The 12,802-nt window shown below is 48.3% G+C and overlaps 1 protein-coding gene across 1 annotated transcript; it reads left to right on the forward strand.

The window, feature by feature from the left end:
* LOC120647427 lies at positions 1–4,626 on the forward strand. The gene is made up of 6 exons (XM_039924214.1): positions 1–186; positions 716–877; positions 1,141–1,220; positions 1,690–3,414; positions 3,515–3,683; positions 3,774–4,626. The coding sequence occupies exons 2-6, from the start codon at positions 808–810 to the stop codon at positions 4,403–4,405; spliced, it is 2,676 nt and encodes an 891-aa protein (XP_039780148.1). The 5' UTR covers positions 1–186; positions 716–807; the 3' UTR covers positions 4,406–4,626.
* Positions 4,627–12,802: the final 8,176 nt, after the last annotated feature.

The raw sequence follows: 12,802 nt of genomic DNA on the forward strand, positions 1-12,802 counted from the left end.
GAGCTTAGAGCTCCCGCGGCCAGCGGCATATCCCTCCGTCTCCGTCTCCGTCTCCCTCTCTCTTCTCGCCTCCCACGGCGCCCGGGTTCCCACGGCGGGAGGAGCGGCGGCGAGGCCTGCACGTGCACGCGATGACGGCCGGTCGCCGGAGCTGCCTTGCCGGCTTCGGCGAGGTCAACCTTGGATGTATGGTTCTGGCCTTCGCTTGTCAGTTCGGTTCGTTCGCGTTTGCGTTTTGCGTGCAGATTGATTTGTTGGGTTGGTTCTCATTTTTTCTGGTTCTTGGAGGGGAAGCTGTTTCTTCTTCTTCGTTGTGATCTGGTTGCACGTGGGTGGGGTTCAGCTTCCCATTCTGTTGACGACTTGGCATGTCTGTTCATGCGCTGGTGTGCCTGGCCTCGGATGATTCTTTGAAAATGAATTCGAGAAAGTTTTGTCCGTATGATCCTACTCTGCTTACTTCTTGATGGTTTCTTTTAGTTCATGCCGACTAGAAATGTGTCTGCCCCCAGCCTAATAACTTATCAAAACGCCCATCGATTCCAAGTGCTGCTGTGACCGAATTTGCTCCGGCCTTGTGTATCGCTTCGATTTAATTAGCAGGAAATGAATTTCGTAGAACTGACGACCAATCGGGCGCCGTGTTTTTTTTTCTTTCGGTTGCGACATGCTTTTCTGCAGAATCCGACATGATATCCTGCAATTCTTTCTTCAGGATAAGAAAGTCAATCTCTTTCGTGCTGCGGTCTGCGGAGACCCTGATCTCGCCATCGAAGCACACGCTGGATCTCCGTGGCTGGCACCATCATGCTGCAGTACCTGGACTTCTCTCATGCCAGCACCTCAAGAAAGTGGGGGCACAAGCGACAGGGCGATGGTATGGCGATGCATGTTGATCCATTTCTCTCTGTCCACCATTGATCCATTTCTCTCTGTCCACCATACTGCAGCACCACGTTGACCTGAATTTCTGTATCCTTGATGGATGCTAACATATTCATTTTTTATACTCGCAAAAAAAACATATTCATTTTTTAAAAGAAAATGCTAACATATTCATAGAATGTAATAATTTGATCAAGAGTTTTTTCTGATATTTCTCCGCTTTTTGGTGACTGAAATCGGAACTCATGCTTCCAGGATTTGAAGCTCCAAGGAACAGTATGGAGTTCGCCTTGGAGGCTTCCCACAGCTACGGCGTTTTCCAAGAGGATGTCCCGGTGAGTCTTCCTTATATCAGTACAGCTCCGTTAGAGTAATTCCTTCCATCTTCTGTCCCCCCAAGTAGTCACTGTTCTGTTTCAGAAAAGAACGTCTTATTTTTCTCTGACGAATAGTTTGTTGTATGCGTGAACAACTTTGTTCATTCCTGAGCGAGAAGGTGCCTACTTTGGTAACTTTGTTGCTAGCTCCTACCTGCACTTGTAACTGATTGTAGTTACATGACATGACACAACAGAAACAGCATAAGTAATGTCAAGCGATAGTATCTACTGTTGCTGGCTACATCTATTGAATAGTCTTTGCTTCCTTGTCATCTTTCCATTGCATCTTCTGTTGCTGGCTGCATCAAGTATTTTTCTTCATCTCTCGAAAGATTCTGCTTTTTTTAGATGAAACAACGTTCAGTTACAAACAAGAAATTGCAGTGATCTGAATATCTGATTGAATTTCTTGTGAATTTAACAGTATTCCTGCAATACGAAGCAGCACCCAAAGTCCGGGCTCAGCCACAGCACCCCAATCAAGAAGCTGATCCATGAGGACATTTCCTTCAGAACAAATGAAGGCCACAAGCAGAGGCCGGGTGTCATCGCCAGATTGATGGGCATGGACTCACCTCCGCAGAACGCAACCACTGAATCCATCAGCCGTTCAGAAGAAAGAAGATCAGAGGTCACCCCAAGATCAGTATCAAGAAGTAGAGATCCTTCTGAAATGATCTCAACCAAGCATGTCTCCTTCGTGCAACACAATAAGGACTCCACCAAGCATGCACCAAAGCAAGAAATCCGAGCCTACGACGACGAGAGGGATCTGTTTGGGCATCAGCTGAGCAAGCGTAACAATGAGTGGAGTATGCCGCAGCCTCGAGAGCACCCGCAGGAGGAGGAGCTGCAGAAGTTCAAGAAGGACTTCGAGGCGTGGCAGGCGAGCAGGGCGTGGGAGCAGTCAAGAAGTTTCGAGCTGGAGAGTAACCTCGTCGACGACGACGACGACAGGTGCACGGACATCGTGCCGTACAGGCACCAGCACCACAAAGGAAAAGATGCTAGCAGTGGCAACAGGTACATGCACTCCAATGGCGATCTGCAGCGGAGAAGAAGCAAGGAGAGCAGCGCGTCAATATCCGGAAGCCGTACGTTCTCTCTGACGAGCGCGGACGCGTGTTCCACAAGGTTGCCACTCTCCAGGTTCTACCACGAGGAGGAGAGGTCGTTGTCGCCGACGAGGATCGTCGTCCTGAAGCCCTGCCCGGAGCTTAGCATGGACGACATTGAGGAGTCGTCGCTGGGGTCGCCGGAGCTGGTGAAGAAGGAGAACAACATGGAGGCCTTCCTCGAGGAGGTGAAGAAGAGGCTAAAGATTGAGCTCGAGGGGAGTATGGCCTCCGACGACAAGGCGGACCGGTGGCCTGCCGGAGGCGACATCCCGGCCGACCCGAAGCAGATCGCGCGGAACATCGCCAACCAGATCAGGGAGAACGTGACGAGGGACTTGCACCCGGCGCTGGTACGGTCGGAGTCGACTCGATCGTACCGCAGCGACGGGACATTCAATGGGCAGAGCCAGATGGACTACATCGGCAGAGATGCCAGGAGGCAGCTCTCTGACAGACTGAAGAACGTGCTGAAAAGGGACCCGGACGCCGAGCCGCCGTTCTCTCACCGGAGAAGGCCCACCTCGACGTCGTTCGACGAGGAGCCGAGGCCCAAGCCAAGGCACCACGACATGGCATCAAGGAAGGGGAAGATCAAGAGCAAGGAGGAGAAGAAGTGCGCGATCGAGTCCGACGTCATGTCCTTCAGATACGGATCGAACAAGACACCAACCCAATTGGACTCCGAGCCAGTGTCGCCGAGAAACCTCATGAGGTCCTTCTCGGCGCCGGTGTCCGGGACGACCTTCGTGAAGCTCCTCTCGGAGGAGCCGCGGGTGCTGACCGGAGCACGGCTGCAGCGCAAGCAAGAAGGCCACGGGAGCAGGCCGTCGTCGGAGGAGAGGAAAGGGAGGAAGGACGCGTTCAGCATCAAAGGCAAGGTGTCCAACTTGAGGCAGAACCTGGGTCTCAGAGCGAAGCTGTTCGGCAAGAAGTTCCACGCCTCCGACGAGTCGTCGTTTCCGGACGACCTCCCTCCGATCGGCACGCTCGTCACCGCCCCCTCCGTTCTCATACACCCCGGCGTCCTCCAGGTAATAAGGCAACTCCACTCCACCAAGGTTAATGCCTTTTCATTCAGACTTCAGAGCCATTGCAATCTGACATGAGACTTGAATGCTCGTTTGGTTGCAGGAGAACTCCACGGAGGTGCCGCCGAGCCCGGCGTCCTGGTGCAGCAGTCCGCCTGACGAGATGAGCAGGGGAGGCTACCCGAGTCCCGTCTCGCCATTGGAGGCCTCCTTCGGCGAGCACCGGTCGCCCTTGAGGACGGCAGCTGCGGACATGAGCTCAAGTGCTTGTGGTGAGTACCAAACGTCAAATGACTCACGTTTCAGAAGTTTATCCAGGAGTTTATGTTTGCATGAGTTTTGACCAAAAGGATCTCCCGCAGAGCTAGGAGTCTTGTCAGAACAAGTTCAGCTTGAAGAAGAACAAGCTGAGACAAGTCCTGTCCCGGACGACGATATGGACGAGTTGGATCACCCCATCAAATCTTTCATCAGAACTGTTCTTGTTGTCGCCGGCTTGTACGGAACGAGGCAGAATCCTAGCAATTTGACATCGGACTACGAAGCTATTAAGCTGATCCCCAAGCGGGTGCTGGAGGAAGTGGAGTCCTCGTCCTCAACCTCAGCATCATCATCATCATCAGATAGCGGTGCTCTTACAGAAGTCGATCGCCGACTCCTCCTCGACCTGATCAACGAGGCGCTGCCGGGAGCCGTCCGGGCGTCGACGACGCTGTGCACATTCGGCAAGTGCTATACGGCGCGGCCCAGCGGCAAGAAGCTGCTGGAGGCGCTGTGGAAGTCCGTGCAGGTGTGGCTGGAACCTCCAAGCGACAAGACGACGTTGAGCTCCGCCTCCGTGGACGTGCTGATTGAGCGCGACCTGAGCATGTCAGCGTGGCACGGCGAGTTCCGCGACGATGCCGACGAGCTGGGAGGGGAGGTGGAGACGGACGTACTGGACGAGCTGGTCGACGAGATGGTGTGGGACGTGCTCCTCAACGTCGGGTACTGATGATTTATTGTAGGTCTCTTCTGACGGGCATACTTGTACATTTTGGGGTGCTTTTTTTGGTACCTCTTTCTGAGTGCTTGCTGGAACTGCGATCGGATGTTAATTAGGTGAGTGAGAAATGTAACTATGTTTGCGTGTGAAGAATGCTAAAGTTAATCTACAGTATGTGAAAGATTGATTTTGGATGTGGAAATGAAGAGGAAGAGATAGTCCAATGTTCACATACTGTAATAGCAGTTCTCATATTAGCCTTTCCTCTATAAATAGAGGGTCACTTTCACCATTGTAATACACACAGAAAGTAAAAAAGGGAAATACTGAAAGCTCTCCCTTTCTACTCTGTGCTTTCCACTTGTGTTCTTGAGTTCGTGATCGGTGTGTCCGGTGCCACAAACTAATTTCTTAACACCACAAACTATACCACAGCCAAAATGTAGCGACTACATTATGGTCGCTATAACAACTTACAGCGACTGACAATCGGTCGGCATAAAGTTATGCCGACACTAACTATTTGTCGATAAAAGTGGCGTCGGTATAAGTCTATACCGACCAACAAGTTTTTACCGACCAACTGTCTGACGCCCTTTGGATACAAATACCGACCGATGGTTCAACAGAACCATTCAAACGGATACAAAAAAAAGGAGATAAAATCTAATTTAACCATATCAGGGACCACATTAACCATATAAACCATTCATCAAGATATTGATTCATCTATATTAGTGCAAGCCAAAAATGTTACATCAAACAATACCACAATGTATTACACATATCCTAGCTAAGAGCTCATATTGGCATCTATCAGCTGCTCAGCACTTTGATCAGTATAACTTCTACCTAGCACTCCTAGAAGTCGTAAGGTTGTGGGCAAAAGATTTCATCTCTTGTGGTATGACAACCACTATGTTCAAAACACTAGTGCACAGAGGAGGGGCGGAGACGGGAGCGCGGAGGGGTGATGCCATTGTCACAGAACAGTCCAAATAATACCGATCAAGTGCACTAATCAACCATTTAAACTTAATCCTCCGCTACTGCACTCCACCAGTACACCCAGACTGCCTGCTATAACCAGGATCCATTACACGGGAACTCTCGCAAAAAGACGAGCACAGGTGATTACAAGCAACAAAAGTTTTCAAACTTAACTTACAACCAGAGTTAAACAAAAGTCTCCAAATTAAATTTACAAGACATTTTTACAAGCCAGGGTAACACTTCGCATACAGAGTTCAAACGCAGCAGAAAAATACAACTAGTTTGAAACAAGCTTCAAAATACAGTACGGTAGATAACGTCGATGACAAAAGACGAGCTTCACATCTTGCCCACTGATGTGAGGCCCACCTGCCCGTACTTCACGGAGAAGACGGGACCCACTCGACAGTCCAACCCGGAGGAAGAGGTTGACCAATCCAGGACGCACACACTTCCTCGAAGTCTTCCGGAACACATTCTGCTCAGAAGGGTTACAACCAAAATCCTGAGTACTCTAATACTCAGCAAGACTTACCCGTCTATGGGTATACTTAGCCCATTATCTAGACATGCACAGCTCTTTGGCTCTGGAGTTATTTTGCTGAAAAGCTACTAATACTGGATCCTTACGTTCAATATTTTAGCTCCAATTGTATTTATAGCTAGAAACTTAGGTTTGCCTAGTTCTCTAGAGCATACATGGTTGATCATATTATCTTTTTAAGAACATCAACATAAAACCATCTTTTCTCTTTCTGTCCTTTCAATCCTTACTACGATGCGACGCATTGACCAAGGCTCTCATATCCGCGAGTCACGGCGATACGATTTAACCTTGCAAGGTGGACCTAACTCACACGCCAAGTGCGACCCCGGCTGGTCACACCGAGCAACCGTTCCCACGATTACCCTGAAGCCTGAATCAAGCCCGCCAGCACCCGAATGAGGAGCCCCACACGACGAACACCCGGTGAACTCGTGGACGACTACCTCATCTGTCATCCCTACCCAACACCGCAGGTCGAGAATCAAATTCCAACACAATTTAGGTAATTAGCTTACCGGTTTCAACTACCTCCTACTCCCGACATGTGGTTAGTACTGTTCAATCCTCAGTCAAAAGGCCAACAACGGAACGGTCCTCAATCGACACAGGCGGAGACTCAACTTTCCTTTATTCCATAGCCATGTCCAACTTTCCCTCCGCCCGGTCTCCATTTCCATTCTCATAGTATTATTTTTTACTTTCTTACTGAAGTATCAAACCTATATCTCGCGGGTGACAGGAAATCACCCGTCTTCTACCATATCCTACTTCAGCATGGCAGTACTATCGAACTATCATGCTAGTAAAAGACCGGGGTATTCCAAAGGTAATGTATTTAAGATTCCAAGTAACTCCTAGAACTTAATGCACAAGTACTTAAATAACACATTGCATAAGCTTTAAAGTAGGGGTGATGCTCCGGGGCTTGCCTTGCAAGTCAGCAGGGTTAGTGGCTTCTTCGGAAACTTGATCAACGACTTCTCCTGGCTGTGGTTCTCCTGCGGAAGGCTCCTGGATTGGCTCGGCAATCAGCTCATAGGCGACTTCGGTTTCAGCGTCTATACGAATAAAATATGCCATTCATGAGACTCATGAAATGATGCAATGCACTACACACAATGAAAGGCATGGACCAAACTCCAAAAGCGTATACGGAGCAACCTCACAACTAGGGTTACGACGGAAATGGTTTAGAACTGACGTACAAGCTTTGATTCTAATGCCTTTTAGCCTGAAGTGCTTCCTATCAAGCAAAAGTTACTAAACTCGCTTCGAAGGATTAAATACAACCCTAGAACAACATGGATCAAATTAACCAGGGGCTTGTTTTGTTGCCAAAACACATGCATGAAAGAATTAATTACCACAATTAAAAAGAAAAGAGCCTAGCTAGAAACAAATTAAAAGCAAGTACCCAACTTGCAGATATGATCTAGCAACAAGAATTTATCAACACAACATAATTTTGATAAAGCATGCCACATAAATTTCCAACATTTATTGATGGCCGAAAACATTTATTTTAGCCCTAGCAAAATAAACTGAACAACAATAGATCCACGAATATGCACATAGGCTATGTACCTGAAAATTTTTTAGTGCAAAACACATGCAAAGTGTAGGTTACCATAAAATTTTCATGATTTTTAGACAAACAGAACAACCGATACAAAATAAACTAGCTTAAACGAAACCATAATTTTAGCAGGGGCAAAAGTGACATTTCACCTACATGACTATTTTTCCTCTGAATATATGGACTTAAGAAACCCAACAAAATTTATTTTGCATTTTTAGCATTTTTCCTAGATTTTATACAAACTTTGTAAACCTCACTCAAATCAAACAAAAAAAAACAAAAACTACCCCTACCCCCTGACCAGCGGGCCCCACCCGCAGTGGAACAGAGGGAGCAGGGGGGGTACTCTGTTCTGCCTGCCTGCCCCGGCCACGCACGCCGGCGGCGCGCCTGCGCGAGCGCGGCGGCCATGGGGCTGGTCGACCAGCAGGGTAGCGCGGGCGGGGCGGCGTGTGGCCCGCGCGCAGGGAGGATGGCACGCCCACGGCCCGTGCACAGGGCAGCCCAGGGCGGACCTAGGCGGCGGCGGCCCACAAGGGCAGAGGCGGCGGCGGTGCGTGGCGTTCCGGCCGGCGCGACGCAAGGCGGCGGGAAGGCGGGGCAGGCCGGCGGCCAGGGGGCCTAGGTGACCTTGGGGCGCGCGGCGGTGCTGCGCTAGCTCGCACAGGAGCGGCCCGCGGTGGCGAGCGTGGCTGCGCAAGGCGGCCACGGCGGTGTGGCGGCGCCCCGGCGGTGGTGGTGCGAAGTTTGGAGGGGGAAAGGGTCGGGGACGAGGAGGGGCTCGCGGGGACGCTCACCACGGCTTGAATCGGGAGGAGGTGGACCGTAGGACGGGGATCGACAGAGGGCGGAGCTCCGGCGCGGAGCGGCAATGGCGGCCGGTGGCGCAGGGGCCGATTCGGCCCGGGATTTGCTCGAACGGGCACGTGATGGGGCGGAGGAGGTGGAGGGCAAGGCGAAGTGGCTTGGGGCACAAAGAATCGAGCGGGGTGGCGGGGTTTGGTCGGCGCGGCTCAGCTCGGCTTTAGTTCGTCGTGAGCTCGGGAAGGAGAAGGGGAGGGAACGAGAAGCATCCAAGGCACTCGAATGGATAAGGCGACGCGCACAGAGGGCGAGGTTCGCCGACGGCCGACGCGTGGAGTCGCCGGCGCGTCGCCGGTCGCGGTATGGGCGGCGGGACGAGCACAGTGACGCAGTGGAGCACAGTAGCCGCGTTTGAACAGTTTTGACCCGATTTTGACCACCCAAAACTCAAATTTTCATATGGGAACATGAAATTTGGCCAAAATAAAAGTTGTAGAGGAAGAGAAGATCTACAACTTTGCTTTTGGGCGAAAGTTGATTTGGAGCTCGGATTAGAGAGAAAAACGCGATCGAACATGGCTAAATCGATGCTCACCGCACAAACTCGATTAACACTAATGACAAGATTAAACTCCTAATTAGCAAAAATAAGCTCATGATTAGCGCTCACTAACACTGGGGGTGTTACAGCCTTCCCCCTTAAAGGAATCTCGTCCCGAGATTCACACACGAGGGAACGTATAAAGCGAGAAGGTTCAAAGGTGAAGTACCTGGATAAGCGTTTAAAAAGTCCGGATACTTGGATCTCAGAAATTCCTCCTTCTCCCAAGTAGCTTCATCTTCGGAGTGATTACTCCATTGAACTTTGTAGAATCGATTAGTTGTGCGACGAGTAACTCGATCCTTGCGATCAATAATCTTGATAGGATGCTCAGGATAAGGGAGATCAGACTCTAATTGAATCGAGTCACTTTCAACAACTTTAGTCGGAACTCTAAGACACTTCTTAAGTTGCGATACATGAAAGATGTTATGAATTGCCGAAAATTTTGTTGGAAGATTCAACCGGTAAGCTACAGGGCCACATCTCTCCACGATTGGGTATGGACCAATGTACCGGGGAGCTAACTTTCCTTTTACTCCAAATCTTTGCACGCCTTTCCAAGGTGATACTTTTAAGTATACATGGTCACCAACTTTAAAGACGAGTGGATTAGTCCTTCTGTCAGCGTAGCTCTTCTACCGAGACTGCGCGATTTTCAAATTTTCTTGAATAAGACGGACTTGTTCTTCAGCTTCTTGAACCATATCAGGTCCAAAGATAGTTCTTTCCCCCGCCTCTAACCAATTCAGAGGTGTTCTAGATCGACGACCGTATAATGCTTCAAATGGTGCCATTTTGATGCTTTCTTGATAGCTATTGTTATAAGAGAATTCAGCTAATGACAGACATTGATCCCATTTCTGTGGATAGGCTAACACACATGCACGGAGCATATCCTCTAAAATCTAATTGATTCTCTCCGTTTGACCATCTGTTTAAGGGTGATAGGCTGAGCTGCAGATCAATCGAGTTCCTAAACAAGTATGCAATTGTTCCCAAAAGCGAGCAGTGAATTGGCTTCCACGGTCCGAGATGATGGTCTTGGGTATACCATGCAGGCATAAGATGCACTCAATGTATAACTCAGCATATCTCTTCGTGATATAACGAGTGCCAACCGGAATAAAATATGCTGACTTGGTCAGTCTATCGACCACAACCCATATAGAGTCATAGCCCTTCTGAGTCCGAGGCAATCCGACTATGAAATCCATACTAATATCTTCCCATTTCCATTCAGGAATACTCAAAGGTTGAAGAGTCCCGACGGGCCGTATATGAATAGCCTTGACCCTCCGGCAGATATCACATTCGGACACATATGTAGCAATTTCTCTTTTCATCCTAGTCGACCATAATCGTTGTTTCAGGTCTTGGTACATTTTGTTACTACCAGGATGGATGGATAATTGGGAGTTATGAGCTTCATCAAGAATTTGCTTTCGGAGCTCAAAATCCTTAGGCACCACTAATAGGTTCTTAAACCATAACACATTCTGATTATCTTGGTGGATCCAACTTACTTGCGGATCTCCTTCTGATAATCTCCTCTGAATTTCCCTTACTCCTTTATCTTTCTTTTGTGCTTCGATGATCAGATCACGAAGAGTAGGAGTAAGTTCTAGATGAGCCAATGTGCCACGGGGTACAATGCTCAAGTTCAGCTTTTCCATCTCAAAACAGAGAGACTCTCTTAGGGGTATAGCAGAGAGGCAATGACAGTGAGCCTTGCGACTTAACGCATCAGCAACCACATTTGCTTTTCCTGGATGGTAGTGTACTTCGAGCTCATAATCCTTAATCAACTCGAGCCATCGTCTTTGACGCATGTTCAGATCAGCTTGGGTGAAAAGATATTTGAGGCTCTTGTGATCTGTATAAATGTTACACTTCGTGCCCAGAAGATAATGTCGCCAGATCTTCGACGCATAGACTACAGCTGCTAATTCAAGATCATGTGTGGGATAGTTCTCTTCATGACGCTTGAGTGATCGAGAAGATAAGCAATCACCCGATTCTCTTGCATCAGAACACAGCCAATTTCGGTGCCCGAAGCATCACAATAGACATCGAATGGCTTTGTAGTATCTGGTTGAGCTAAGATTGGTGCTGAAGTAAGTAGAGTTCTTAACTTCCGGAAAGCTGGCTCACATTGGTCACTCCAATAGAATTTGATACCTTTCTTGAGAAGTTCAGTCATAGGTTTAGCAATTCTAGAAAATTCCGGTATGAACCGACGATAATAACCCGCTAAACCTAAGAAACTTCGGATTTCAGCCACTGAGGTTGGAGCCTTCCAGTTCAATACATCCTGTACTTTACTAGGGTCAACAGAGATACCCTCAGTTGTGATAACATGACCTAGAAATGGAACTTCCTTTAGCCAAAATTCGCACTTGCTGAGTTTAGCATATAGCTGATGTTCCCTGAGACGCTGGAGTACTATATGAAGATGCTGAGCATGTTCTTCCTCCATCTTGGAATAGATTAGGATATCATCAATGAATACCACGATGAATTTATCCAGCTCTGGCATGAACACCGAATTCATGAGATACATGAAGTAGGCTGGAGCATTGGTTAATCCAAAGGACATGACAAAATACTCATAAAGACCATAACGAGTGGAGAATGCTGTTTTTGGTATATCTGATGGCCGGATTTTGATTTGATGATAACCAGATCGAAGATCTATTTTCGAAAAGAACTTGGCACCGGCTAATTGATCAAAGAGAATGTCGATGCGAGGGAGAGGATATTTGTTTTTGATGGTGACCGCATTCAAAGGTCGATAGTCCACACACAATCTTAACCCATGATCTTTCTTTTTCACGAACAAGGCTGGACAACCCCATGGTGAAGTGCTTGGTCGGATGAAACCCTTATCTAGTAATTCTTGCAATTGGATTTTCAATTCAGCCAACTCACTAGGAGTCATTCTATATGGTCGCCTTGATATAGGTGCTGTACCAGGCTGTAGTTCAATCACGAACTCCACATCTCGATCGGGAGGCATACCTGGTAATTCTTATGGAAACACATCAGGATACTCACTGACCACCGGAATTTCTGCTAAGCTTTTCCTTTAAGGTGATAGATTGCATTGATAGGTAGTTCATGCTTAGAGAGATGAATATCCAAAATGCCATGTGTGGAAGAATTGATTCGGACAATGCGAGATGAAGTATCAAGGGTAACACGATGTTCTTCCATCCAATTCATTCCGAGAATGATATCTATTCCTCGGTTTGGAAGAATAATGGGAGTGGTTTGAAAAATTTTTCCACCTAGGGCAAGGGATACGCCCGAAACACATTGACTGGCGTTTAACTGTGCACCCGGTGCATGAATAATATAGAGTCTTTTCATATGTGTTACTTGTAAGTTGAGCCGTGCTACACATACTTCGCTGATAAATGTATGAGATGCTCCGGAATCAAATAACACAACAACAGGGCACTGGTTAACGGAAAACATACCCGTCATCACTTGAGTACCGTCAATAACATCTTCCAGTGTAGTGTAGTTGACACGACCAGTTTTGATAGGTGCAGCTTTCTTCTTGTGATCCTGTCTACTGGCAGTTAGAACTGGTGCGAGAGGCCTGTAGTTAAACTGCTTGTAATATAGACGACAATCACGAGCCAAATGCCCAGGAAGTCCACAGTTGAAACAGGGATAGTTATTAATGCGGGCCACTTGCTGCATTGGAGGTCTCTGACCTTGCTGTGGCGCTGAGAGACGTGGTACCCACGGCTGCTGCTGTGGCGGCCTAGCGACCCAACGACCCTGCTGCGGAGGACGACTTGGAGCCCGCTGACTTCCTGTCTGTACTAGCTTGTACCTCTGGGGTGCACTGCTGGAAGATCCAACAGGTGG

The sequence above is a fragment of the Panicum virgatum genome, chromosome 9K (genome assembly GCF_016808335.1).
Source record: "Panicum virgatum strain AP13 chromosome 9K, P.virgatum_v5, whole genome shotgun sequence".
In the NCBI taxonomy this organism is placed as follows: domain Eukaryota; kingdom Viridiplantae; phylum Streptophyta; class Magnoliopsida; order Poales; family Poaceae; genus Panicum; species Panicum virgatum.